Genomic DNA, 27,030 nt, shown 5'->3' with positions numbered 1-27,030 from the left:
TCAAATTTAGTGGAGAAAAACATTTTTCGTTTAAAAATTTATTAACTCAAAATCCAGGGGAAAGGGAGGTTTTGAGGTTTTTATCTCTCTCTCCCTCTTTTAGCAGAAAGGCTTCTTAGTAAACTATATACACAATCTGAATTTCCTCCCTTCCCGAAACGCCTAAATTAAAAAAAAATCACAATGCATTTACAAGAAATCATACAAAACAAAACAAAACAAAAGATGGTGATGGGGAGATCTCAGATACAGAAAGTTTTACAAAACCCAGAACATAACGTCGCAGTCCGAAAAAAAAAAGATGTCTCTTTATATAAATAAACAGAAAAAAAGCGGTAACAGCTACAAAAAACCCCCACCAAAACCAAAAACCAAAAACTTTAACGTGTGGTTCGGAGTTGCCTTACTACAACTGTAACAAATGAGAACTGTTCCCCATCACTCTATCTTAGGCAATAAAGCGCCATAAGGAAGCGATGCAAGGATGAGTTAATGCTCCAGCGGTTATATAAAAGTTGGCATCGCCTATATCTTTGTCTGTTTTTTTTTCTCTTTAGCAAATAAAACGCTATATGCCTCCTCAGTGAATGATAAATACTGTACAAAAAGTCTCAATAAAACACCGAAGTTCAGTCTAAAACGCAAAACTAGTCTCAACAACTAGTTCCCAGGAGCTTCTAAAAAGGTAAATAGAGCAACTGTTACCTTCTTTTCCTCATTATTAATATTATCGGGATTTTTTTTTACAAGAACATCAAAACATTCTGTACAAAAAGGAAGTCCAAGTGGTGGCGGCGGCAGGGGGGGGGAGGGTGTTGGGGGGGTAAGAGAGAGGCTTTAGGAGGTTAGAGGAAGGAGGGGACAGGGTAGGTGGGTTTGGGGAGCGACAGTCCCATCGCAGAGGTACAAGTTTGTTGTTTTGCTGTGTGTTTGTTGCAATGTTAGCTTTTTCTTTGCCAGTCTCTCTCGCTCGCTCGCTCGCTTTCTAACTCTAGCGTGCGGCCGCTCGCTCGCTCGCTCGCTCGCTGTCTCTGAGACTAGATGTGTGTCAAGGGGACAGTGCCATTGACCCCAGTGCTGGCGCTCTGGTAGTGTTGGGGCAGCGAATGCAGTCGGCTCTGTGCCGCCGCCGCGGCTGCCGCCGCCGCCGACGCGGCCGCGGGGTCCCCTCCTTCCCCGGCGGGTAAGTACATGCTGATCATCTCGCGCAGGTCTCCGGGGCACGGAGCCCGCGAGTGCGAGGTGACCGGAGGGCTGACGCTTGGCTCCGACTTGACCAGAGAGCCCAGCGCGCCCAAGGCGCCTGACGACGCGGCCGCCGCGGCTGCTGCCGCCGCCACGGCCGAGTTCTGGTGTGGGCCGCCCGCGGCAGCGGCCGCGGCAGCCGCGGCGCCGTAGGAAAGGCCCCCGTAGCCCGAGGGCGAGGCGCTCATGTAGCCCTGCGAGTTGGAGATGGGGCTGTATTGGAGCGCGCCCATGTCGTAGCGGTGCATAGGCTGCGGGTTGTGCGGGTGGTGGGGGTGGTGGGGGTGCGCGTGAGGGTGATGGTGCGCTCCCCCGGCGCCCGGGTGCTGGCTGTAGGCGAGCTGCGCTTCCTGCATCATAGCGGCCGCGGCGGCCGCCGCCGCCACAGAGCCGGGGTAGGCTCCGTTGGCCCAGCCGTTCATGTGCGCGTAGCCCCCGCTCGCCGTGCCTCCCGGACTTTCCAGACGCTGACCTACGCCGGCGGGACTCACTCCCACTCCCATGCCTACCCCGACGGCCGGGCCCCCGCCTCCGGCGCCGGCCGTCAGCAAGCCTCCGGCCAGCGAGTACTTGTCCTTCTTGAGCAGGGTCTTGGTTTTTCGCCGGGGCCGGTATTTATAATCCGGGTGCTCCTTCATGTGCAGAGCCCGCAGACGCTTCGCCTCGTCGATGAAAGGGCGCTTCTCCGCTTCGGACATGACTTTCCACTCGGCCCCCAGCCGCTTGCTGATCTCGGAGTTGTGCATCTTGGGGTTTTCCTGGGCCATCTTGCGCCGCTGGCCCCGGGACCATACCATAAAAGCGTTCATGGGCCGCTTGACCCGGTCCTGGTTGGCTTTGTTGCTGCCTCCTCCTCCTCCTCCTCCGCCGCCGCCGCCCCCGCCACCTCCGCCAGCCCCGGTCTGGCCCGTTAGGTTCGTGGGGGCCTGGGCCCCACCGGGGGAATGCAAGTCCGTTTCCATCATCATGCTGTACATTCAAGCGGCTTTTAGTATTCACCAGCACCAGGAGAAAAAGACGTGAAGCATAGAGGACCAGGAAGACAGAGAAGATCAAAAATCGAGAGAGATGTCAAAAAATGTAAAGATCCTATGGTTAATAATGAGAAAATTTAGAGAGGGAAAAACTCAACAAGACAAAAACCAAGCACACACGTAGTGGCTATCAGAATTACAGGTGAAAACTTTTTCCTCGTGCAAAAACCACTTGGCTCAGGGGTGGTGTTTCTTTGCTCCTGCTGCTCCTGCTGCTGCTGCTCCTGCTCCTGCCGCCGCTGCTGTCGCCTCTCTAGCTGGAGCTGTTCAAACAGGTGCAAATCAGTTGTAAAGTTGCTGCTTCACTTTGGGAGGAGGAGTGAGTGGCGGATGTACCCAGGCGCTCGCTCGGCACGGGGTGTTCTTCTGTCTCGCTTTGGCTCCCTCACACATTCGCTCTTTCCTTCTCTCCTTCTTCCTCCTCCTCGCTTATTCTTTAAAGGCTTTAAAACTTGGTGGCTACAACTTCTAGAGGGAGAGAGGAGAGGAGCGTGTGATTTGCATCTGCGGGTCCCAGGTGCCCGGGGGGGGGGGGAAGCACTTATACCGCCACCGCCTCCAAACGGGGAGGGGGGGGAGGGAGGGAGATACAATTAAAATTGTACCAGGGAGGAGGAGGAAAGATAAAAGAGAGAGGGGAAATAAGAACGAGAGAGAGGAAAGGAAGGAAGGGGGGGGAACACCTTAGAGCCCAAGAGAAGTTGCCCAGTAATTTGTTCTCTCTCTGGTTTCCCTCCTCTCGGCTGGGGGAATCAGAAGAGGAGGAGCAGGGAAAGAGACACACACAGAGCCAGGGACCCAGCAGCCATACGCTGAGCACAGAGCTGCCATTAAATGAGTTTGCCGCGGCCAATGGGAGAGCTGCGGCGGGGGGATTATTTGCATGGCGCGCTGTCGAGTGACGTGGGGAGGTGAGATATATAAACTCTGGGAGGGAGGAAGGGAGGGAGGAAAAGAAGGAAGGGGAAGGAGGGAGGGGCCTGCGAAGGGGGTCACACAAGCCACATTGCTTCCTGAACGAGGGAACTAAGAGTTAGCCGTTCTAACCCTCTTTCCTACTGGCGCTCTCAGAATGATTAATGATTTGGTTTAAAGCGAAGAAGAAGAAAGACTTAGAATGATAATAATACGACCCTTACCTAGGTTTAAATGGTCCAAATTGCAACACAGAGATCCTTCTCCGAGTAAAGCATGAAAAAGTTGAGATTGGCTGTCATGGTTGACTCTCAGCTCAGTCTTGGAAAAAGGAGACTAAAGGTGTGTGTGTGTGTGTGTGTGTGTGTGTGTGTGTGTGTGTGTGTGTGTGTGTGTGTGTGTGTGTGTGTAAGAAGTGTAGAAAGCATAAAAGAAAAGGGAGAAAATGAATTCCTATCAATTATGCTGTGACTTCAACCTCAGCCATCCAACCTTGGGCCATTTCACCCAACTTAATTTTTCCTTATTAACCATTCTTAATATGGTTGCTACCATTTTTGACAACCCCATTGATTGATAGAGTACCTTGTTTCTCCAATATTTCTTTTTTAAAGGAAAGGCCTTAAAAGTTAAAAAGTATACCTTTCTCCAACTCAATCAGCCTGCTCGCGCTGGTCTCTAGAGATGAGAGCTTCAACATTTCTCCCCACCCCCCCTTCCCTCTTCCTCCCTCCCTCCCTCCTGTCCACTGACACTCTCCTTTCTCTTCTTTAAAAAAACAAAACAAAATACCACCCGGAAGGGTATACTTGACCGAGGTACAGCTGGATTGTTAGCATTTAAATAACAATTTAAGAAAGTTACTTTGAAGACAGAACGTATTACCCCTAGGGCCAAAGTTGTCCCTGGCAAATAGGGTCTGCCAATGAAAGGCAGCAGCACTTGACAATAGGATTACTAATTTGCTAATAATTTTCGAAACATCCAACCAGCCTTATTGGGAAGATGATCTTTGCCTTAAACATATCCCTCTTTACAAAGAAGATAGGACTAGCTTCTAAAATATGGACCCCGATTCTTAAGTGATCATTTTAAACTGCAAATATTCTTGGTACTTAAGGGTTTCCTATGACCAGTTAGGAAACCTAAGGAGGGGTGTAATTTCTGTTTCTATGTAAACGTGGAAATGGCCAGAGGGAAATAAGTTGTCCCCAAATATTCCTCATCTACTTCCTTATTTTGAAGTTACGAGTATGCATTTATTTTATGCAGTCTGAAAAATATGGAAAGTGCTGGTCCTGTATAACCTTAACAACAGCAATGTGATGGCCATTCTCTAATAGAAATAAACATGTAATAATAATAATAAGAGTAATGATAGGCATAAGGAAATTGTTTCAGCATGTTGGGCAGTGAGCACGTGACATCTTTTCTACTTTTTTGTAAGGTTGTTAATTTTCCTGACCCGGATAGTTGTCTAAGGTAAGGAATAATGATTCTTTCCTCTCAATTACTATTATTATTGCTGCAGGTTTTTTTCTCTTTTTATTGCAGGGTTGCTCCTGTATGCAGGGCAACAGTGAATTGTTCTCTGTACAGATTAAACTACTTTCATTTCAGGCATTCAGCATCTAATAGTAAACTCATCAAATAATATATAATTATATTAGAAAAGAAATGTTCTTTCATATTTATTTTTCACTAAATATTCAGGTTAAAAGCTTGATTTTCAACTACCTTCTCATTCGGGAGAGTTTGTTAAATCTTTTGATTTGTTTCACTCGTTATCCACAAACATCAGTTACATTGTGAATGAATTAAACAACAACAATAACAACAACCAACCAACAAGGATATTGTGTCAGAATGACATACCCATGTCTCCTTTGATAACTTGATAAAATGGGTGTGCCCTGAAATTCAGTATATCTTGGAAAGTCAGCAAGCCCGAAATAAAAGAAATGGTTTACAAATTATAAACTATATTATCCACTTAGCGATTGAAAGATTTTTTTCCTCCTGCTTTTCAAATTAGATTTTAAAATAAGTCGCCAGAAACCCCCTGAAAATACTTTGTATGAACTGTGCTTGGTGCATTATTTTCCATATCAATAGAGCAATTTATTTTATAAACACCCTGCACTCCAGCGTGCATCACAGGAATGCTTTGTAGTTCTTGGATCTTGCATAGCTGACTTTGAATTGGTCTAGATTTTTTTCCTACCACAATCCCGAAAATTGTTTCCAAATACGACATTACCCTTTGTTTCCTAGAGCATTTAAATAGAAGGTAAATGTGTTAGCCTTGAATGAGATCATGCTATTACTTAGCGTTCAAGGCTTTCGAAATAGACCCTTTTTAGTGGCTGGATGTTACTGGGTCCCAAGCAGTTGCACACAGTATGGGTGCCTGCATTGATAAGTATTAAACTCAAGCTGCAGGTGTAACTTGTTGCCAAGTGAGAGTTGATTGACAGATACTGCCTGTGCCAATCAGGCAACAGCAGGGCACCTGGTGCCAGACCTCTCTGTGCCTCCCACCCTGGCATGAGGACTAAGAGAATCTTCCTACTAACTCCCCTCTGTAATTTCCTCTGGAAGCCCACCCTCTAGTTCCTTTTACATCTCGATCTCCTCCTTTCCAACTCAATAAAAAAAGAAAGAGAAAAAGGAAAAAAAAAACCTCACAAGCCATATCTAAATATCCCCCAACTCAGTAAAAAGCTCAAGACCAGATAAGTAGCTTCATTTATCAAGAATTTTATTAAGACTGAAAGGGCTTTTCCTATGACTGAATACTATGTGGTACTGTCAAAGAAACATCAGGTTGTTGTTTTGGTTTGTTTTTGTTTTTTTGTTTTTTGTTGTTGTTGTTGTTTCCAGAAGGAGCTAGGTAAAACTTACATTTTAATACCTAGCATACTGTTCAACACTCTGGTTTCCTCCCCTGGCAATCCAGCAACTTTGTCTGTAGTGACTTGTTGGTCCTCTAAAGGATTTCTTTTCACCTCAAAATTCTAAAGAACATCTCACATTAGAAATCTGATAAGGGAGGAAGGATGGCTTGGATTTTTCTTTGGTGCCTTGGAACAATCCCAAAAGAAGATCATTAGGCAATCCAAACATTGACTAAGGTACTGATGAACTCTGCGCACTTAACAATTCGAAAGAGTATTAAAAAGATTGTATGCAGGGCTGTAACATTAAACTTCCTGCCCTGGGAACTGCTTTCTGATGCTCAGAGTAAGCTGTTTGCTCCAGGCAGTAGATAGACCTTATATCTTGAAGTATGTATGACTTCCAATATACCTGTTGCTATTTATGGCTGCAGGTGACCTCTTGGTTTTCTGACAGCATGGATTATTGGAAAGGAGTAAAATTTTCTGACGCCACAGGTTCTGAAATTGGGGAGACAATGAAAGGTTGATCCCAAGAGCTGCAAAGCAAGGGTGAAACTTCTCTTAAGACTACACCATACTCCATGGGGTGTTATCTGTCAAAATGTCTTCCTTCCCTAATTCTTCAATGTTGCACCTCTCCTTGCCCCACCACCTTGCCAGATGCCTCCTGCCTATACTGCACTTCACTATGCTGGCAAAACCTTTTGCCCTCTGCCCTCTTCTCTAAGTTTGGTATCGGCAAAAAAAGTTAGTCGCATGGTTCCGTCATTTGAAAAGGGTAGCAGGAAGGCGTCTGAGGGCTTCCGGTGAGACCTTGTTCTGAGAATCACTGGTGTCTTACTCAAAGGGACAACCATATACTGTACAGGCACAGGCATCCAGGAAACTGCACTTTCACTGAAGTCAGAGAGAAGGGAGTGGGAAGAAGAAGAGGGTCAATGAGAGGATTTGGGACTCAAAGAGAAGGAAGAAGGTGGGGTATAAAGAAGGAAGATGAGAAAGGAGGGAAAAGTAACTATTTAATTTTAGAGTTTGACGGGAACTTAGAAGTCATGTGGTTCCACAAAGAGGAACAAGAAAGGTAGAATATGGCTGAAGACAAACTGGAGTAGGAGGGAAAGGAGTGAAGACTGAATTAGCGGTCAGGGGTGGGAGTGGAGGGGGCAGGGAGAGGTTAGAGCAGGATGGGAAGAGGAATAGAAAAAGAGGGAGGGGGACACTGCCAGGCTCCCAAGCTGCTGCTCCTGGGAATGAGCCCTGAACTCTCTCTGGCGCCAAGTCCCAGCGCGAGCCGCGATCGCCGTCTGCTGGCTGTTGGGAAAGTCTGAGTACCCCCGCAGCCGCCGCTGTCCTGCTAGAGCTGAGAAAGGTTTCCCTATGACATATCACACAGAACGTCAGCAGACACTTGCTGCTGTCCTCTGTGCGGTTCTCTCATTTCCATAGACTTTCATCAAGGAAAGCTCTTCCAAATTAAGTGAGGACGTGTGTGTTTGTGTGTAAACATTCGTGTTACATTACATAGAAATTAGTATCTCCTTGTTCGAAGTGACCAGGTTACAGAGAGTCGTCTCTCTTTAAATCCTTCTCAAGCCCCTACTAATTCCAACAAAGCTCAGAAAAAGGCAGTGGACAGAGCTCGAGTCACGCGAAGGGGGAGGGGAACAGAAGAAGGGGAAAGGGCATAGTGGAAAATGAGAAAGAATCGCTCTTGGATTATCAAACTCAGACTAACATCTGCGCCATTAGTGATAGCAACCAGAGCAAAAGATATCTTTAATTGTTCCCGGCGTGTAAGTATGCGATCACTGCCTTCGACTAAAAATATGTCACATTTGGACTGATGCTCCACTAGCATCCGAGAAAAGGAAAGGAAAACAGTAGAAAGAGGATAGGAGTAGGATAGGCACAATAAAGTCCCTCCCATCCAAAAGCAACAACGCCTTCTTTCCACCGATTAGCGTGGAGATTCCTAAATCCACAATCAGGGAGCAAATTGTGTGTGTGCGTGTGAGAGAGAGAGAGACTCTGTGTGTGTGTGTGTGTGTGTGTGTGTGTGTGTGTGTGTGCGTGCGTGTGTGTGTTTTGTTGTCGCCTCCTAGCTCTCTGGGTGAAAGCATTTGGAGAATCTCTGGAGCTTTCGAGTAGGGGCTCACCCTGTGAGCAGTATTCACACATATAATTCAGATTTCACAGCTGACCTGCTCTGAAAACCTCAATCAGCTTCTAATTGAAGGGAAAACAAAATATTGCTTCCCTACAGCAGAGCTAACGATTTAATCATTATATCAGACATTATAGCTTTTAATTAGGCTAATGCTGATACTGTATGGAAAGAGATAATTCAACACAGTTCTTGATGAATTCTGTAATTGGGTTAACGGCGGAGCAGTTGGGGGAGAGACGTCAATATTCAAGCTGCGTCTATAGCCACCAGGTTTATGAATGAAAGAAAAGGAAGGAGAGGAAAAGACCGGGACCCTGGACAAGAATTGCAATCTCTGTTTCAGCAGAGCTGGAAAAGTGGTGGGGAGGGTGACCCACCAGGTGCCAGGGAGAATGGGTTCTTTCCCCTCAGTGGACACTCAAATCCTCTTCAGGTTTTCGACTTTTTCTCTCTAAAACCACCAGAAAAGAATAGTTTTTCACTCTGCTCACACTATGCCCTCATAAAGTTATACCCTAGCCTCAATCCTCTGAGACGATAGCTTGTTTCAACCAAGAGAAGAAAATAGAGAGGCCAGGGCCCAACTTTAGAGTGAAATTCGATTTGGACGCTCTCAAAACAACGAAATTTGCCCTCTTCTAAGGTGGCATCTTGCCCTCCTGCTCAGTAGTCAGAGGCGCAGAACTGGAGAACACCACGGGCGGCGAGGTTTTCTGCACACGCTCGGTTGGGATACGTGTGCACAGAGCTAAAGCTGTGGCCACTGCGGACCAGAAGGAGGGCATCGAAACATGACCGCTCTCCAACACAGTCTTCTTCTCTTTATCATGATTACATTTTCAGCATGATTAATCTCGTCATCAGGCTGAATCCGAAGATATGCAGATTGCCCAGCCCATAGGTACTAGAGAGTCTATCCCAGCTCAGCTCAGCCCAGCCCAGCCCAGCCCACACCAGCTCAGCCCTCTGCTTGGAGGGCGGAGGATGGCAAGGGAGCCTCAGGGCAGTCTCCAGGTGGAGCAGAGCCTTCATTCTTGCTTGGCCTAGGCCATTGCCTTCTCAATAGCAGACCTGTGGCTCTGGTTGGTAAAATCACCTTTAAAATAAACGGAAGACTATACAGTCTATAAGACGATTTCTGATTGCCTAAATAAGCCAGTGGTTAAGAATCCTGCAAAAGAGCAAAAACTTGGAATAAGGAGTCACTAGCTGGAAGCGTTATTTTTTCCCAAAGGGGTCTCAGTGAATTTTTCGTCATCCTTAGTAGTCCGTGAAGATGAAGGAATCGTTGTCGGTCCTACACTTCGCAGACCCTACTCTTTTGTTCACAACCCTTTCTCCTCCTTTCCATGCGTTTATTCAGAATGTGTTGTGGATTGGGGTTATATCACCACCCTTCTGTCTCTCTGCTTTTCAGGACACACTCAAGTCACATCCAAGTTGGTCCTTCAGTTGAGTTTGTACTAGGCGGGACCAAAAGAAGTAGGTTCAAGAATTTTTGAATTTCGGAAAGTGCTGGCTTCTCTTTAATTCAGTTGGGTTTTCCAGTAGTAATCTGAGCGGAACCTCCTTCATATTTTAATACAGATGGTTTCAGGATTTGATCTTTGGATCCACGTTTATATACATGTTTTCCCCTTTTAAAAAATGTTTCCTTACACGCTGGCTTAACTCTGCCAGCACAATATCTTCTTGAAAGATAAATATACTGTATTGTGATTCATCCTTGTCTTATTTTGTCAGTAATTACCACAAAATTAAATGGGTCACTGCTAAAGTTTCATTCACACAAACCCCTGTAATTAACAGTTTGAATACACCTTTTTACATTATACAAAAGTTGTAATTTTCTAACACGTGTAGTTTTTTTTTTATTGATGAAGAATGCATGTGTTAGATGGAATAATAAGAATACAAAGTACCTAATCTGAACAGCAGGTTTGTGTGGCTTTAGTTAAGAAATTTTAGGAAGGATTGCCCCGGTAAACAAACTTTTCCTCGTGTGGAGTAGCTGTGGGGGTGGAGGGAATTGCACAGTTCTTGAGAATCAACATCTGCAGTGAAGCTAATCCCAACACAGAGGAAAACCGGGTGACCAACACGCACTTTAGCCTCCTAAATCGAGCATCTTTGAGGTGATTCAGCAAAAGACAAGTTCTATGAGAAAAAAACCAAACCAAACCAAAACACCCCCCTCCCTCCCCCAAAAAAAACCACACCAGGAAATGCAAGAGCTTAGTATCACTGCTTGAGTATACTAAGACTAAGCTTTAAATACTGGACTGTTGGAACATTGATGATAAAGAAATCGAAAACAATGTTTCAAGCCAATACAAGGCGAGTCACTCTGAAGTCCAAAGAAGACAATACTCAGGGGACTGGAGTCGTATGTTCTAAAGAAGAAACTGGCATTATGATTACACATGTCCCCTTTCTCATATTCTCTCTCATTAGCCTCCAATGGAAAAGGCATCACTCACAAGAGGAGACAAGTCATAAGGAATTTCTATATGAAAAGAAATAAAGTGAAATCATAGAGGCTTTTTTCTTACAGGCTATCCCTGTTATTGCAAATTAGATTAGCTACACAGGCTTCAATATAAACATGACATGCGGTTCACACAGAGTGAAAGGATCATCCACTCCAATCTCTCTTTTCATCGAAGCATCTCACATAAATTACATCTTGTCCTTTAATACACTTTTCAATGAGATTAAAACATCACTCTGACACAATTTCAAGCCTTTTCAGCCGCATCCATCCCTTACTTCAGAAAACAGCAAACAGGGAAGGAGGGGGGGGTGAAGAAGAGACGTTTAAATAGTCTAGCAATGATTCGGGGTTTAAAAACACACACCGCTGCCCAACACTCCGAGCTAATAAATGGTCTATTGGCTCTATCTTAATGGCATTTTCTTAGACACACAAAGACGTATTTTGGCTCCTCTATTCGAAATGAGGAAATCAAGTTTAGATTAAGTTATGTGGAGATACTAAGGGTTATTATGTTAAAGAAGAAATAAAACGTTTCTTGGCTACCTTGATACTATTCTTCCCAAGTGAAGACACTCCTTGACACGCTGGAGACCAATGATCTCGACTAGCTTCTTTCCGGGGATGCTAAACAAAGACATATTCCTAGGGCTTTGGGGAGAAACTACTTTTAAAACAAACAAGCAACAATAAGGGGAAAAAGTTTTTGAAAAAAGTCCCAATACTTGATTTAAGGACTATAAATCAAAGGAGACAGATAGGAGCGATTTCTATAGAGATATATTAATTATTCTCTTCTACCTCTCCCTAAAGTTTCTGGTACTCCAAGGGTTTCCTTCCTGGTCCCCCCTTCTCCTCATCTCCTCCCTTTGACCCTTTGGCCAATTATTCACTTAAAGTTTGTAACCCCCAGCCAATGAACTTCAGTTGTTGATCTCCGAATAGAGGCAAAGGCCAAGGACAGGATTCACTCCTCCAGAGAACTCTAAAAGGCAGGGCGAATGTGCGAAACCACAGATTCAAGGTATTTTGAGTTTGCTTTGGGGCTGGGTGTTGCTCAAAGGAAAAACGCACAGATTTACCCTTCCTATTTTCGAATATTTTAATTAGACTCTTGCAGTCCAAAGGCTTGAACTTTTCTGAGGGAAGAGTTATAGTATGGTCTATATAACCCCATTCCCTCTCTTCCCTGACTCCTCGATGTTTTAGTCTACCCTTAGATAACGACCCAATACGAGCAGTGAGTGCCTACTACTTCTGGGAAAAGAGATGGAGGGAAGCTTTGAAGTGCAAAAGCTTGACAGACAATTTTCTAGGCAAGGGAGAAGGGACCCCCCCCCCCAACACACACACACACACACACACACACACACACACACACACACACACACACTCCCCGCCTCATACCTCTATTCTGACTGACTCACATCTCCAACCCCGTCATCTCATACCAAGGTCTTTTGATTTGCTTAATCCCCAGACCTAAAAAGTCAAGGTTTGAACTACTGTTGGTAACTAGCTCGAGGGCTACATTGCTCCACATCTAGCAGATATAGTGGCTATTGTCATCGTCCCTGTCCCCAGTGTGGTTCTGGTCACTCAAAGCAATTTCATTGTTAATTCTCACGCGTATCGTTCCACCCGGGAGAGGCTGTTTCCCGGGAGTGGTGGTGGAAGAGTGAAGCCAACCAGTGTTATGGGAGAGATTGGGGGACCGACTGTGGGGTCTAACATAAATCTGGGCCCTCAAACCTAGGGATTGGTGATCCCCCAGCCCCACCTTTACAGCGGTGAGAGGAGGAAGAAAGGACGTGGGGAGCTGTACTTCAAACTAGGTGGGGATACATGGGTATACTCAACCCAAGCTGTCACTTTCACTGCTGCATCTGGGTGGGTCAGGCTGCTGAGCCTCCAGCCCTAGGGAGTCCTCTGGTCGGGAGGGTAGGGAATGGGCATAAAATAGGGGAATGGGGGAAAAGTGCACTGTACGGCTAGGTCCTAGCTTTTGGAGGCTGAGACTGGGCCTAACCCCGAGAATGGAAAACAAAACAAAAACAAAACTCCACAACATTAACTACAGGAAAAGCAACACCTAAGTCTAAAAACCCTAAGCTACCCAAACAGCAGAGACCAGCTGCTCCTGGAGTCTGTTGGCAGGGATTCATTTTGATGGCCTTCAACATTTCTTACCCGCAGAAGGATCTTGCCTTTTCTAGGATCCTGTCAGTTTCACCGCCCTCCCCCAGCCCCATACACTTTCACAAAAACGCTTCCAAACGGAAGCCCCCACCGAGTAGCTCTTGGAAATCAATGTCATAAAACGGGCTTTTAATGGGTTAATTGACTGGAGGCTGCTATCATGTTTAAACACCTGTTTCTTGAAAAGAGAGTCAGCCAAATCCCATCCCTTCCCCCCAATCAATATCTACACATCCCTGCCCCCGCTGCCTGTTGATAGACCCAAAGAAAAACAACAACAAAAAATCCATTTCACCTTTTAAACTTGGTAACCTTTCCTCTTGGCGGGTAACTAGGCGGGGGCGGGAAATGGGGAGGGGGATAGAAGGGAGAGTTGCTTCCAGAGCTGCCCCAGTGCCTTATAGCTTTGGAGAAAGAGCCCGGGCCAGCCCGATTATAACCCATAATGGGAACTTTCTTAGGGCTCATTTATTTATGGATTCAAGGGTCCTCAGCATTTTACATAATGAAACCTAACGAGGATGCGATTTCGCTGGAAGGAAGTAAACAGGTTAATGGATTTACAGGATTGTAAGTCTGTCACCACCCCACTACTCACACCCTCCCTCACTACCTAGCCAGAAATATCGAACACACTGCAACCTTTGCTTTCCTGAATTCACTGCAAAGAAGTACCTTATCTGCCTTATCAGGCTGCATTAGAAATGCGAACCATCCATTTTAATGCCCTCTGCCAGGGGATGGGAATTTAGAAGGCGTTAGCTGCAGTGTCTAGGGCTTCTTTGCCTATTGATTTTTTGGTGGTTGTATTAATATAGTCAAGCCCGTCGGTCAGTCAAAGTTAAATTGATTCTTTGCCCCAAACACCTCTCACTAAATGGCACCACGCTTCAACATGTTAATTTTAAAAATGTAATTGCGAGTCCACTGATTTAGTTCTTTCTGCAGCCAAGTGAGGCGCGCCGTGCGCGGCCAGCATTGAGACCGCAGAGTCCATAAGGAAGCGCTGGGGAGCCAGCGTTTGCCCCTTCTAAGGCACCCCGGTGAGAGGGAGGAGGGAGCGAGGGAGAGGGAAGAGAGAGAGAGAAAGGTGGAAGGAAGGGCAGTGGGAGAGATGAGAGCTTTCCTTCTAGGTCTGCATTCCTGGGGAATAGTAGGAAGGTATTTCTTATCAAAATACAAACTGACCCTTTGCCTGCTCCCTTATACCTCTCTCCTCCTCCTCAAAAATAATAGTAAGGAATTTAGAGAAAGACAGAAGTATAACGCTCCTTGGGAGACTGTCAACCCAAAGTCATGTAAAAACTATGTATATGGAAAACGCAGTGACAAATGTACACACCAGCAGCACGCGATTCAGCAGTGGTTTCCGCGTCTCACACTTGCTTTTTAGACTATACTGAAAACAGCGTGGACAACACCTCCCCCCTCCCCCTCCCCCGCTACTTTTTACTGAAACTCATTGTTGAAACATCCTCCCCCCTCAGCCAGCCTTTGTCGCACCCCCTCCCCAAACAGTACTGGCGGAAGACCCCCTCAAAAGTTAGAGACACACTTACATTTCCTCTTCCAGTTCCATCCTCCTCCCAATAGCAGCTCAGGGACAGCCTCTCCCCTATACAATCTGACCTTAAAACACCTTCCTGAGATTTTATTAGAGACCCTGGATATAAGGAACGGTTCTGTGCATACACAGGACCGAGCGTCCTACCCCTTCTAGACCCTGTCCCAGCCAAGGCTCCCAAGCGGCTCTGCCACCAGAGACGGGAGTGCCCGGTAACACACACGCGCATACACACACACACACACACACACACACACACTCACACCTCTCTCACACACACGCACACACACACACACACTCACACCTCTCTCACACACACGCACACACACACACACACACACACACACACACACACACACACACACACACCCCACTCACGTACTCACATACTGCACGGGAGAGAGAGACAAGAAAATGAAATTTATTATTGATAGAAAAGACTTTAAAGACAATTTCAAGTTATTGTTTCTCTCTGGAAAAAAAGGGGGCTTTTTCCCCTCCTCACATAATGAAACGCCTTTTGTGTGGCGCCGAACAATACCAAACAAGTATTCTAATAAATAGCCACTTTTTTGTTCCGTCTCGACTGTGAATAGAATTGAGCAGTTGGTTTGAGAGCAGCTGGGACGCTGCTTTGAGCTGGGAGGGAGGTGGAGCCGAGTCTCTCTCTCTCTCTCTCTCTCTCTCTCTCTCTCTCTCTCTCTCTCTCTCTCTCTCTCTCTCTCTCTCTCTCTCTCTCTCTCTCTCTCTCTCTCTCTCTCCCCCCCCCCATTCCCACACCCCTTTCTCCTCCCTCCATTCTGTTCTCGCTTCTCCTCCCCCTCACTTTCACCTTCTTGGGATCTTTATAGTCATCTTCCCTCCCGCTTTTCACCGACCCACCTTTTTTAGGTCCCTTCACTTTTGAGCGCTGCACCTGTCCTATTTACAAGGCACTTTGGCCTGAAGGTTTATTTCTTCATTCCCCCCACCCCCAGGCCTTCCCCTCAATTGCTTAGATTTCATTTTCTTGTCTCCTTTCTTCACTCCATTCATCATACAACCTAGGTTTTTCTCACCTCTAACCCTGTGAGAGACCCTCTTTTTCCAAAGTGCTTCCTTGTAGATAACTGCTTCAGCTTCGCTTAAACCCCCAAAACGCTATCCACAGCTTCCCTTCCATTACATAATGTGGTGACTCCATTCCTTATTCCTCCCTCATTTCCTCCTTTTACTTTCTTTGCTCAATAGGACAGCTTTGCGCTTTGTTCTCTCTCTCTCTCTCTCTCTCTCTCTCTCTCTCTCTCTCTCTCACACACACACACACACACACACACACACACACACACACACACACACACACACACACACACACACCCACACCCACCCTCTGTCTCCCTCCTTTCCTCTTTCCCCTTCTCCTGAAAGGGTGTATGACACCTCTGGCTGTAATGCAAAGCTGCTTTTAGTCTCCTGTTTCCTAAACAGCTGTTAGTTTTCATCTCCCGTTTACAATCACGACTTTTTCACTCCTATTACTCCACCTTATCTCCAATCCCCTTCACGTCAACATGACAGCTGCCGTAGGAAAGACAGTCAATAGAGGTTAGTAATATGGACACAAAAGCACCTACAGCTTCCCAGGTAAAAGTTGTCTTTTTTTTTTTTTCAGAGCACCTAGGTTATTTTCAGTTCTTGTGATGGGCGGGTAAGTAGGTGGGTGAGTGGATGGGCAGGCGGGGATGTTTTAGGGAGCTGGCAAAGGGAGAATTCCCGGTAGTAGATGTTGAAGCCAGACCCAGGAGGGAGCACTGCAGGGCTGCAGCTTCGTCCCGTAGAGACGTCCACATATCACACCCTTCTCCCTCTAAGGCTGAGGGACACAGGAGATCTGCACTACTCTGCCAAAGGTTGCAGTCTCTATACAGTATCTCAGACTACTCCGGAGGCACTTTAGATAGGTCTCGGCGCCCTGAAGTTCGGACCCTCGCTGTTCAGCTTGACTCACTCTGAAGACAGAGTCCGGGGCATCTCATCAGGTGGGGATTACCTCTCCCCATCCCACACACGCTAGCACACATACAGATCTCAAAAGGCAAGATAAAAACCCACCTTCTGTGAATGTGACCTAGCAGGGAACCAAGTTTCTCTCTCTCTCTCTCTCTCTCTCTCTCTCTCTCTCTCTCTCTCTCTCTCTCTCTCTCTCTCTCTCTCTCTCTCTCTCACACACACACACACACAAACGAGTGTTCTGTGTGTGTATGTTTTTGCACTGGGAACTAAAATCAACCTCCTATAATTCATTGGAAGTGAATGTGAAAATTTTTTTCTTCCAAACAATACACCCAAAGCATAGCATTCACATGGCAAGAGGTATGAGACATGTTCACCTGTATTAAATATATATATTTTATATATAAGCATTTCCATGCACCCTTAAATTATATGCAAATACAGTATCTGTGTATGTGTGTCTATGCATGTGTGCATGTGTGCAGAGACATATACACATAGCTATATCATACGGGCAAGTGAATGATAATTTTATTTTTCATTGCTTGCAGCTGCAGTTCCAGGAGATCCTTGTCTGTCTGGCTCTAATAGCAGAGGCGAAGAACCCACATGACTTTTACTCAATGGATCTCAATCTACAGAAACACTATGTCATTTGCAAATTATTTCTTAATCGGACTAAGCTACTTAGAAATGTAAGGGAAGAAGAGTTTGTGTCTTGAACCGTGCCAAAGAGCATAGATTTTGATTGGAAATTAATTTTCCTAGTAGAATCTTTCTCAGCAAGGCTCATTGGTCTCTGTGTGCAGGGACTCAAACGCACGGGTACGCATTGTTAGTTCGCAGATCCCTCCTCCTGGTTTGGGGATTTCACATTTATTTTGAAATGCATCTTTTAAAAAAACTTTATCCCCTCGGAGTTTAAGGTGATTTAATTCAATCACGGGGAGATGTCATTAGTTGCCATGTGAGGAGACACTGGGCGATGGCAGGTTTTTTTTTTTCTTCTTTTTTTTTTATCGGGTTTGTGCAGATAGGAGGCACGCTGGAATCTGGTTGGGGGAAAAAAAGCAGAAGGAAAACATTGGGATTTGGATCTTTTCCAGCAGAGGCACTGAAAGCTTTTCTTTTTGTATGGAAAATGGAAACATTTTGGAATACAGATTTAAAACTTTGACTTATATTTTACATGTTAAATAACTGAAAGATTGGGTACAACATCGAATAAAGCTTCCAAACCTGCAAATATTTGAATGGTTTCTGTAAAGTGGAGCAGCTGTCAGTCAGCTGGGTTTGACAGGCTGCCACAATTTTGTCACTTAATAGTGGGTGTTAGGCTAAGTGCAAAACACTCTGGCAAACAGATGTCAAACCCACATCTCATATAAATGTGGGTTGTAAAATTGAATTTTAACCCACATATATGTCTTAAAAATTGGAGCCAGTGTGTAAACTCATAGCATGGAGGGCCTGGGAGAGAACTTCTCCTGTGGGTTTGTGCCGGGAATAGGAGGAAGATTTGGAAATCTGACCCACCCCCTCACCCCCCCCCTCAATTTTAAAACTAAGCCATCTCCCTTATTCATCAGAGTCTGGGAAGAAGTGTCTGGGAAAATTTGAAAAGAAAGACAACAAAATAAAAACATCACAACCAAACTATTCTCTCTCTCTCTTTCTCTCTCTCACTGTTTGTGTGTGTGTGTGTCACCCTCCACACACCCTATTTTATTCCCTTCCCCACACCCCTTTGGCAGTTCCTTTAATAAAATCCCTGCAAACATTGTCAAGGAGGAGATGGAAGATGGTGATCTCTTTCTTCAGGTTTGCCTCTTCCTAGGAAAGACAGGATGTTTCTTGCCTCATTGTGAAGACTTGCCTTTTCTTTTCAATTTAAGGGGTTCTTCTCTCTTCTCCATTGTAGTGAAGCTCAGAGAGGAGAGGAAGTGGAACCATCCCAAGGTCCAAGCTGCAGATAATGCTGGAAGCTGATTGGTACCAGGGACCAATGGAGAAAGAAGGAGCTAGAGTAGTCACAGGTCACACCTGGCTTACAGGATCGAGGAAACCCCTGTGGTCAGGGTGTGCTCAGAGTGTGTGTGTGTGTGTGTGTGTGTGTGTGTGTGTGTGTGTGTGTGTGTGTGAGAGAGAGAGAGAGAGAGAGAGAGAGAGAGAGAGAGAGAGAGAGAGAGAGAGAGAGAGAACATCAATTCATTTGCTATATCCCTCAAGATGGAACTCCCAGGAAAGAATTGGGATTACCTTCCTTCAAAAGATGAATGATCCTCTAATCTTTCTCTTTCCCTTCTTCCCAAAGGGGTCATAGATAGGAAAAGTGGGTAGCTTAAGACACTAGAGTTTACTTCAGCTGCCTAAGGGCTTTCAGGTTTTTGAGTCTCCCTCCTCACAAAGATGAATACTCAGGGCCCCACTCCTACCCTCATCACCTACCCCATCTACTGTGAGCTTCAGTTTGGCCTTTTTTTGGGGGGGGGGAGGGATAAGGAGGTGGGGAAGTGTGGGTGGAACAGCTCACATCAGTGACCTACAACAGATTATATATTCCTCAAAGATTGAGGGAACCTAGTTTACTCTAGACCAGCCTGGTATAGCTTTAATATTTAGGTGTTTTTGTTGTAGGACATAATAACATACTATTGCTCTTAGGAGATCAGCATGATGAGTGGGTTATCCTGCAGGTAAGATTGTTTCAGATAACTGAGAAGTATTAGTCAATTTTGAAATGTCTTCCCAAACTTTTCTACCTTTTGGTGATGATAACCACCTTGTGGAGCCAGTGAAAATGTTTATATCATCACACTTTATTTTAATTTCATCAGTTAATATCTCTCATAAGTCATTAATTTCTGTTAATTGTTATAGATGGTTAAAATTTAGCTTGGCATTCTAATCATATTTCTTTCCCTTTTGTGTAACCTATAAAATCATTTTTTAGAAAAACTGAAACTTTCACTTAGAAGATCAGAAGAGAGTATTTTGCCTTTTCCATAAAATGTACTAAAATAATGACAATTATTAGTGTAGTGTTATTAATTTTTATATGTGTGTATGCATGAAGAAATGCCCTATATAAATTGAGATCATATACATATATGTATGTATACATATATATGCAGGTTTTCCCCCCAAGTATATTGTGGGCTTAAAAAATATGCCATTCATGATGACAATTTTTAAAAAATGCTATACATTCTAGACTTTTCAGGATTTAATTAATTTCAAGGATAATTGTTTTCAAAACACAAATTTTACGTCTCATTTACTACAAAACCACTCCTAGTTCTTCCCTTTTTAAATTTAGTCAACTGGAGTTTAAGTGAAAGCACCTGTTTGTCCATAGTATTTGTGTTATTGGAATGTAACCAAAAGCATAGACTAAAAAACAAACAAACAAATACCTTCTGACAGAAACAAAAGGAAAAGAGCTTAAAGTGGAGTGGGGATTTGGGAAGAAGGACACAAATGTGACATGTTTGTTTATACATCCTACTTTTTTGTTTAGAATTTATAGAGCACCATATGTATCGACTCAGTGTAGTTTTCTCAACCTAAGTAACTCTAAAGTCAATATTAATTAAAGTATGTGTATTTAGTAGTTTCTAATCAAAGATCATGGTTTTCAAATGTGAAGGTTTCAAAAAGGAAAGTAACCAAATCATTGGGAAAAATACTATTATTTAGCACTTAGGTAAATAATATCATTCCAAAAAGAACCATATTATTTTGAAATTATAATCCTTCCCAACTTGATAAAAGACTTTTTATGTAGCTTGTGGGATCCTCATTCAGAGGACTCCAGAAAGCCTTTCCAGGTTCTATGTATTTTGTGTAGTCGAATCCTCTCCATATCATAATCTCTTGAGCCCCCATCCCCTGATGTGTTCTTTTTACTGTCATCCTGAGTATCATCATCAGTGAAAAGACATTTAATGAAATAGCATAGTTATAAAAGTAATAACAGAACATTTAAATTTAGATTTAGCTAGATATATTCTAATATACTTAGGTCAAATGTTTATCTACCACAAGACAGCATACCCAAATTTTGTATAGTTTCAACTGGAGTATTTTCATCAATATGAGTAATTGTAGAGCTACACATTGTAGAGCTAGGCATTCTCTAGAAGAGTGTATATTTTCTATCAAAAACGTAAGGATAGGGGCAGCTAGGTGGTGCAGTGGATAGAGTACTGGCATTGGAGTCAGGAGGACATAAGTTCAAATCCAGTCTCAGACACTTAACACTTACTAGCTGTGTGACCCTAGGAAAGTCACTTAACCCCAATTGCCTCACCAAAAAAACCCCAAACCAAAACCAAAAACAAACCAAAAAACCCCATAAGGATGACTTTATTTATGAAAGCTATTACAGCTGAAACTACTGAGAGCAAGCATTGATATTTTGGTGTCAACAGTACATGATGTGACTGTTTTTGGAGTATTGCTCGTGAGAAACATCACATCAAGGGCTCAGGAAATCCTCCTTACCATTGTGCTAGGTATTTTGAAGAGGTATGAAAAAGCAAAAGACATGGTCCAAACTCTGGAGGAATTTACAGTCTAGTTGATTGGAGAATATTAAAATGCATTATACATAGTAAGAAATCAATATCTGTTAAATTAATCAAAAGGGCAGTTTATAAATAAGTGCTGCATCGTGTGGTGCAGATTTTTAAGTGCTGGAGGTCAAATAGAATGGAAATCAATGCAGGCTGGAAGACTTCTTGGAGGAGGTGGGATGTGAGCTGGATCTTGAGAAATGAGTAGGATTTGAATAGACATAGAGAAGAAAGAAAATTATTCCAGATGATGACAACAACACAAACTAGGTCAAAGAAACTGGGGGTAAGGTAGATAATACCAACATCTTAATAATATTTCATTTGCAAAGTAGTAGTTCTCATTTTCATTCATCAGAAAACAAAAGATCCTAAATATAAAGACTAAAATTGCCTTTCAAATTCCTTTCTAGGTCATGTGATATAGTGAAAAGACCTGGCTCTGCTACTAACTAGCTATTTGGTCATGGGAATGCTACTTTAATATTCTTGGCTTTAGCTTTGTTGCTTGTAAATTGAAGAGGATGTACTAGACCCCTTTAAGCTTTAAATTCTTTGATTAAAGATTATAATTGCATTATTCATTACATACACAATATTTAAATATGCAATATATCAAGGATATTGATCACAAGTTACCTGCAAACCAAAAAAAAAACATAATGAAGAATAATAGAATCTATGTTTCAAACATGAAATCAAAGGCCTTACTTTCCAGCCCATTCCCACCCCCCAAAACACACACACACACACACAGAGAACACGTAGTTCAAACCAGAGATACATCCATATATATTCTATAACGATTGAGCTGGAATTAAACTGGAACATCAAGATATGCTTCAAACCACACCTGAGTGGAACCAATATTTTATTCTTTTCCACTCTGTGAATGTAGTGGTGCCTGGCACCATTATTAGAGGGCTGTACCGAAGACTTAGAGGCTGTCAGCAGAAGAGCAGGTTGAATGGCTTAGCATTCAGGTATCTGATTGTCAGTCAGAGGAGAAGGAGGTGGATGAGTGATAATAAAGGGTAAAGGACCCTCCATCTCCTTCTTTTGTGATTTAAAATAGATTGTTCATTTTTAAATGGTGAATCAATTTCATCTGGAAAGGGAAAATAATTTTATAGATGTTCTAATATTAAATATATAAATTACTAATTTAAACACAAGTCTGTGCTTAATCTTTTTTAAAGGTGCTTAAAGGTATCAGAAGGTATTTTCTATGTTATGAACATTTCTTTTAGTGAAGATTCTTGAGATGTTAGAGATTTAGATCTGAGTCTATGTTGCAGTGCTGAGCAGAGGGCATGTTTAAGAAGCATATTGTTTCTTTGGGGAGGATGTCACTGATATAAATATAATGTAAAATTTTGTGGTGGGAGTCAGAAAACTGTCTCCAGGATTTGCTTTCTAGCCTTTGATAAAAAGGAGTTTATGGTGAGGGGGATGGGAATCAGAGGCTGCTCTTTGTCTGATGTCTTCACCTCTTTAGAGGGACTACAATTCCTATGTCCTCAAACTGCTGGGGAAGCAGGAAATATACTGTACATTTGCTGCTGATGTTTTTCCCACCTAGAAAATTGTTCTTCCTTCTCTGCCCTTAGCCAAATCCTACTCATCCATCCTTCAAGGCTGAAGCTTCAAGCCTTATCTCTCTTTCCATCACTCAGTTCTGGTACCACCTCCCCCATGGAGCCTTTCTTGGATTCCTCCCATTCCCCCTATACTCTTCTCAAATTTTTATAGAACACTTTGCACAGTTGTCTCCTTTTCACCAACTATCTCATATCATTCTTATTTATGCACAAGTTATATCTCCCATAGAACCTTCATGAGGGTAGGAACTATGTTTTTTCACTCAGTTAATCAACCAACAAGCATTTATTAAGCATCTACAACTCGCCAAGAAAACCCTTTGAACAGTACTGGCATGCTATGTTCCATGGGGCCACAAAGAATTGGATGTGACACAACAATAATAACAGAAACAACAGCAGCAGCAGGGACTACTACTACTACTACTCCTCCTACTCCTCCTCCTCCTCCTCCTCCTCCTCCTCCTACTACTACTACTCCTACTCCTACTACTCCTACTACTACTCCTACAATAAGTCAGGTATTGGAGAAAGAATGAAACAATCCCTACTCAAAAGGAGCTTACATTCCAATGGGAAAGACAAGTACCCACATAAAGATATATAGATTAAATCTAAAGAGGATAAATACCAATAAATAAAATGAAGTTAAATACAAAGTAGTTTGGGAAAGAGTATATGAGAAATTGAGAAGAAAAGCTTAATGTAGAAAAAGGTGGTCCTTGAGCTTAGTTTTAAAAGGAAGAGAGGGATTTTGCAGGGTTGAAGTGAGGAGTTGGATATGTTCCACGCATGGGGGATAGTCATTGCAAAGACATGGAGACCAGAGATGATCATGCGTGATACTAAACAGAGAGAAGGCCTTTTGTGGACCACAGAGTGTGGAACAGTACTAATGTTCAAAAAGCCTGTAAAGATATGCCGAGGTCTGATTGTGTAAAGCTTCAAAACCTAAATAGTAGAGGTTACATTTATTTAATAAATGTATGTTGACAATGCTGGTCAAAAAAAAAAATGCTGGTCCAATCCAATCTCTTTTTTTTTCTTATTGTTATTGCAATTATTATCAACAATTGCACTGCTTACTACTAAAGAATAGATCGGTTTGGGTTATGTGAGGTTTTTTTTAACTAATATCACTAGTAATACTAATGATAACTCACTAATTATATGCAACTTTATTATTTACAAAATTCTCTCATCAAACTAGTCTTATGGTGGGGAATCTTGTAGCAAGTCTTTTTTTCCTTCTTTCCTTCCTTCCTTCCTTCCTTCCTTCCTTCCTTCCTTCCTTCCTTCCTTCCTTCCTTCCTTCCTTCCTTCCTTCCTTCCTTCCTTCCTTCCTTCCTTCCTTCCTTCCTTCCTTCCTTCCTTCCTTCCTTCTTCCCTCCCTCCCTCCTTTCTTTCTTTCTTTCTTTTTTTTTTTTGCAGGGCAATGAGGGTTACGTGACTTGCCCAGGGTCACACAGCTAGTAAGTGTCAAGTGTCTGAAGCCAGACCTGAACTCAGGTCCTTCTGAATCCAGGGCCAGTGCTTTATCCACTGCACCACCTAGCTGCCCCCTATGTTGGGGATTCTTAATGGGTTTTTGTTTTGTTTTGTTTTTGTTTTTGTGGGGATTTTTTTGTGTGAGGCAATTGGTGTTAAGTGACTTGCCCAGGGTCACACAGCTAGTAAGTGTTAAGTGTCTGAGGCTGGATTTGAACTCAGGTCATCCTGAATCCAGGGCCAGTGCTTTATCCATTGTGCCACCTAGCTACCCCTGATTCTTAATGCTTTTTATGCATGTTTTATGGATCCCTTTGGTAGTCTAGTGAAAACTATGGAGCCTTTCTCAAAGCAATGTTTTTCAATAGTTAACAGAAAAACCAAATTTCAGTTATAAGTTGGTGAAAATAAAAATGTAATTTTTTCCCCATCTAAATTCACAGGTCCCCTGATATACCAACCAAAGCCTTGGTGGTGGTGGTGGTGAGGAGTTGTGGACTCCAGATAAGGAACCCTTGCTCTATTGGGTAGGTGGAACATGTATCATTTCCCCATTTTACAGATGAGGAAACTGGGGCAAAGAATTCTACACGAGTATCCAAAGTATCAGAACCAGGACTCAAATTTGAGTCTTTTCCCTCCTCCCAGTGCTCTTACCATTATATTCCCCTATCTTTGGGGCAGCGAGGTGGCACAGTGGATAAAGCACTGGTCTTGGATTCAGGAGGACCTGAGTTCAAATCCAGGATCAGACACTTGACACTTGCTAGCTGTGTGACCCTGGGCAAGTCACTTAACCCCCATTGCCCCACCCCCCAAATATATATATATATATATATATTCCCCTATCTTCAATGTGAGCTATTATTATTTTAATTATTTTATATAGAGTCAAAGGAGTTGCTTTTTAAAAGGAACTTCATCTAATCATGTATCTCTAAAAGACTCTGATTCTTTTGGTCATTCCATTTGAGTTTGACCCAGTATACTTCATAACCATATTGCATTTCCTATTGGAACCTACTTCTATTTCATATGAATTCTTGGAGCTGGCTAGAGGACAGAATATTTTGGGGGAATAGAAATTTTAATAAAATTTTCTGATTTCCTTCACAAGGTCAACATATTCTACAATTTATTCAAATTTGGCAGGAGTTTTTTGGGGAAGTTTTACTTAGTCAACACATCTGAAAAAATTGAATTGATAATTTGTTCATGAACCATGATTAATTGTTGGTCTGTAAAATGAGTATATAAAAATAGAGATGGTCTGAGAGGCATTTCATGAACATGAGTGATCAACAAAATATTTGAGATATATAGGTGGAAGATCTTAGACTAAATAGTTGTGAATATAAGAGGTTTAGTTCTTTGCATTTGTTTATGGAGAGAAATAAGAGGGAGGAAGATAGCTCTCTTAGGATAACTGCTTCCTGCTATTTGGATTTTGCAACTCTAACAGAGTACTGGATATGGGAACTTGAAGAGTGATTTCATAAAGAAAAAAAAAGAGTGTAGTTTATACCAAAATGGAATAAACCCCCTTTTGAGTAACAACAATCTGCATAAATGCTTTAAGAAAGCCTATAATTATGATAAAAATGTTGCTCAAAGTTAAAATTATGAAGCAATCAAGATTTATAAACAGTCTCTCATCGACTTTTAATCATTCTTTCTTTTTTATATACAAACTGTACACAATATATAGTTGCAACATATAACACTATACATTTTATTTTCAGTAATTTATCTGAATGAAATATGTGAGGTGACATTGAGGAACTAGGTTATAGATGCATATGTCGCCGCCTACAGTATGCGTGTATACACACACACACACATACACACACAAGCTGAAGAAGAGATGTATCTCCTGGAGTATTCTTAAACAGAACATCTCTATGACTCTGCTGTACTAGAAACTACTTAAAATATTAATTTGAGCTAACATTTGGCATTCTTATATATATCGTTTCTCTTTTGCTAGGAGGAAACTGTCTTAGTGTACATGGAAGATATATGTTTAAATCCACAATCTAATGATGAAAGCCACAGAATTAAAACAACAGCAGCAGCAGCAGTAGCAACAACAACAACAACAGCAACAAAAGCAACAGCAACAACAACTACTTGAGTATTTGGGGATGTTTTAACAGTTACATAAAAATACAACCTGACCCATCTTTTCTTTGTCCATCTAAGAAGTCCTACAAACCACAAATGGTGGGAAAATTATTAATTTGATGTTCATTTAAGGGGGGGTGCATAAAGGCAATGTATTTGTGAACACTGCTGGAAGATTTCTGATAGGTATTTTTTGTAGTCTTTTAAGAAGCTTAAAGAGTTATAGCCCACAAGGAGTCTTATAATGATCATACTAAGAAAAAAATTGTGGTCATTAATGATAAAACATGATGTTTGATTGTGTGCATATGTGGCTAATATTGAAGGAGATTCTTAAATTTTGACTGACAGACTCATTTTTTTTGTAATTAATTACATTCTGGAATGCAGTGAAAGAAAGGAAACCCAATAACATCTAACTCTGTCCTTGTCAATAAAAATATTTTTGCACTATTTAAAAATATTTTCTACAAGGAATGCATTTCTTATTTTGTGTTTCTTCAGGGCTTATTTTTCTTTATTTTATGACCAAAGTGCATTGCATTTCCAGGAATTTGAAAGTAAGACAAACTAATGCTGGACTGATACCTTGCTATCATCAGATGATGTATTTGCCAATTCATTTTCCTATGTGTTTGTAATAATGTTGTTATCTGCCTCTTCTAACTCCATACCAGATACTTTTCTCAGATATTATTGCACTTGATAATTCCATCTAAATGAATATATG

At 42.6% G+C, this 27,030-nt stretch overlaps 1 protein-coding gene and 1 long non-coding RNA gene across 10 annotated transcripts in view; one reads left to right on the top strand and one right to left on the bottom strand.

Moving 5' to 3' along the window:
* The window catches only part of SOX1 (SRY-box transcription factor 1), an 80,916-nt gene extending 66,167 nt beyond the window's left edge, over positions 1-14,749 (bottom strand). For 7 of the 9 annotated variants that reach the window (XR_006355622.1, XR_006355618.1, XR_006355621.1 and 4 more), the window contains exon 1: positions 14,514-14,749. Coding sequence is in view for 2 of the 9 variants with exons in the window: in XM_043994295.1 (XP_043850230.1) it covers positions 1,038-2,222 (1,185 nt within the window). In the remaining 7 variants the exon portion in view is untranslated. Of the gene's footprint in view, positions 1-801; positions 2,748-2,962; positions 2,976-14,513 lie in introns of those variants that run through there. The other 2 variants (XM_043994295.1, XM_043994296.1) reach the window with 2 other exon arrangements.
* Positions 1,082-27,030, top strand: LOC122748593. The gene is made up of 3 exons (XR_006355625.1): positions 1,082-1,183; positions 24,620-24,703; positions 26,164-27,030. It is a non-coding gene; the product is annotated as an uncharacterized LOC122748593 (long non-coding RNA).

This window comes from Dromiciops gliroides, chromosome 3, assembly GCF_019393635.1.
Source record: "Dromiciops gliroides isolate mDroGli1 chromosome 3, mDroGli1.pri, whole genome shotgun sequence".
NCBI lineage: Eukaryota > Metazoa > Chordata > Mammalia > Microbiotheria > Microbiotheriidae > Dromiciops > Dromiciops gliroides.
The sequence above is the reverse complement of the archived record's forward strand: the minus strand, read 5'-3'. Positions and strand labels throughout refer to the sequence as shown.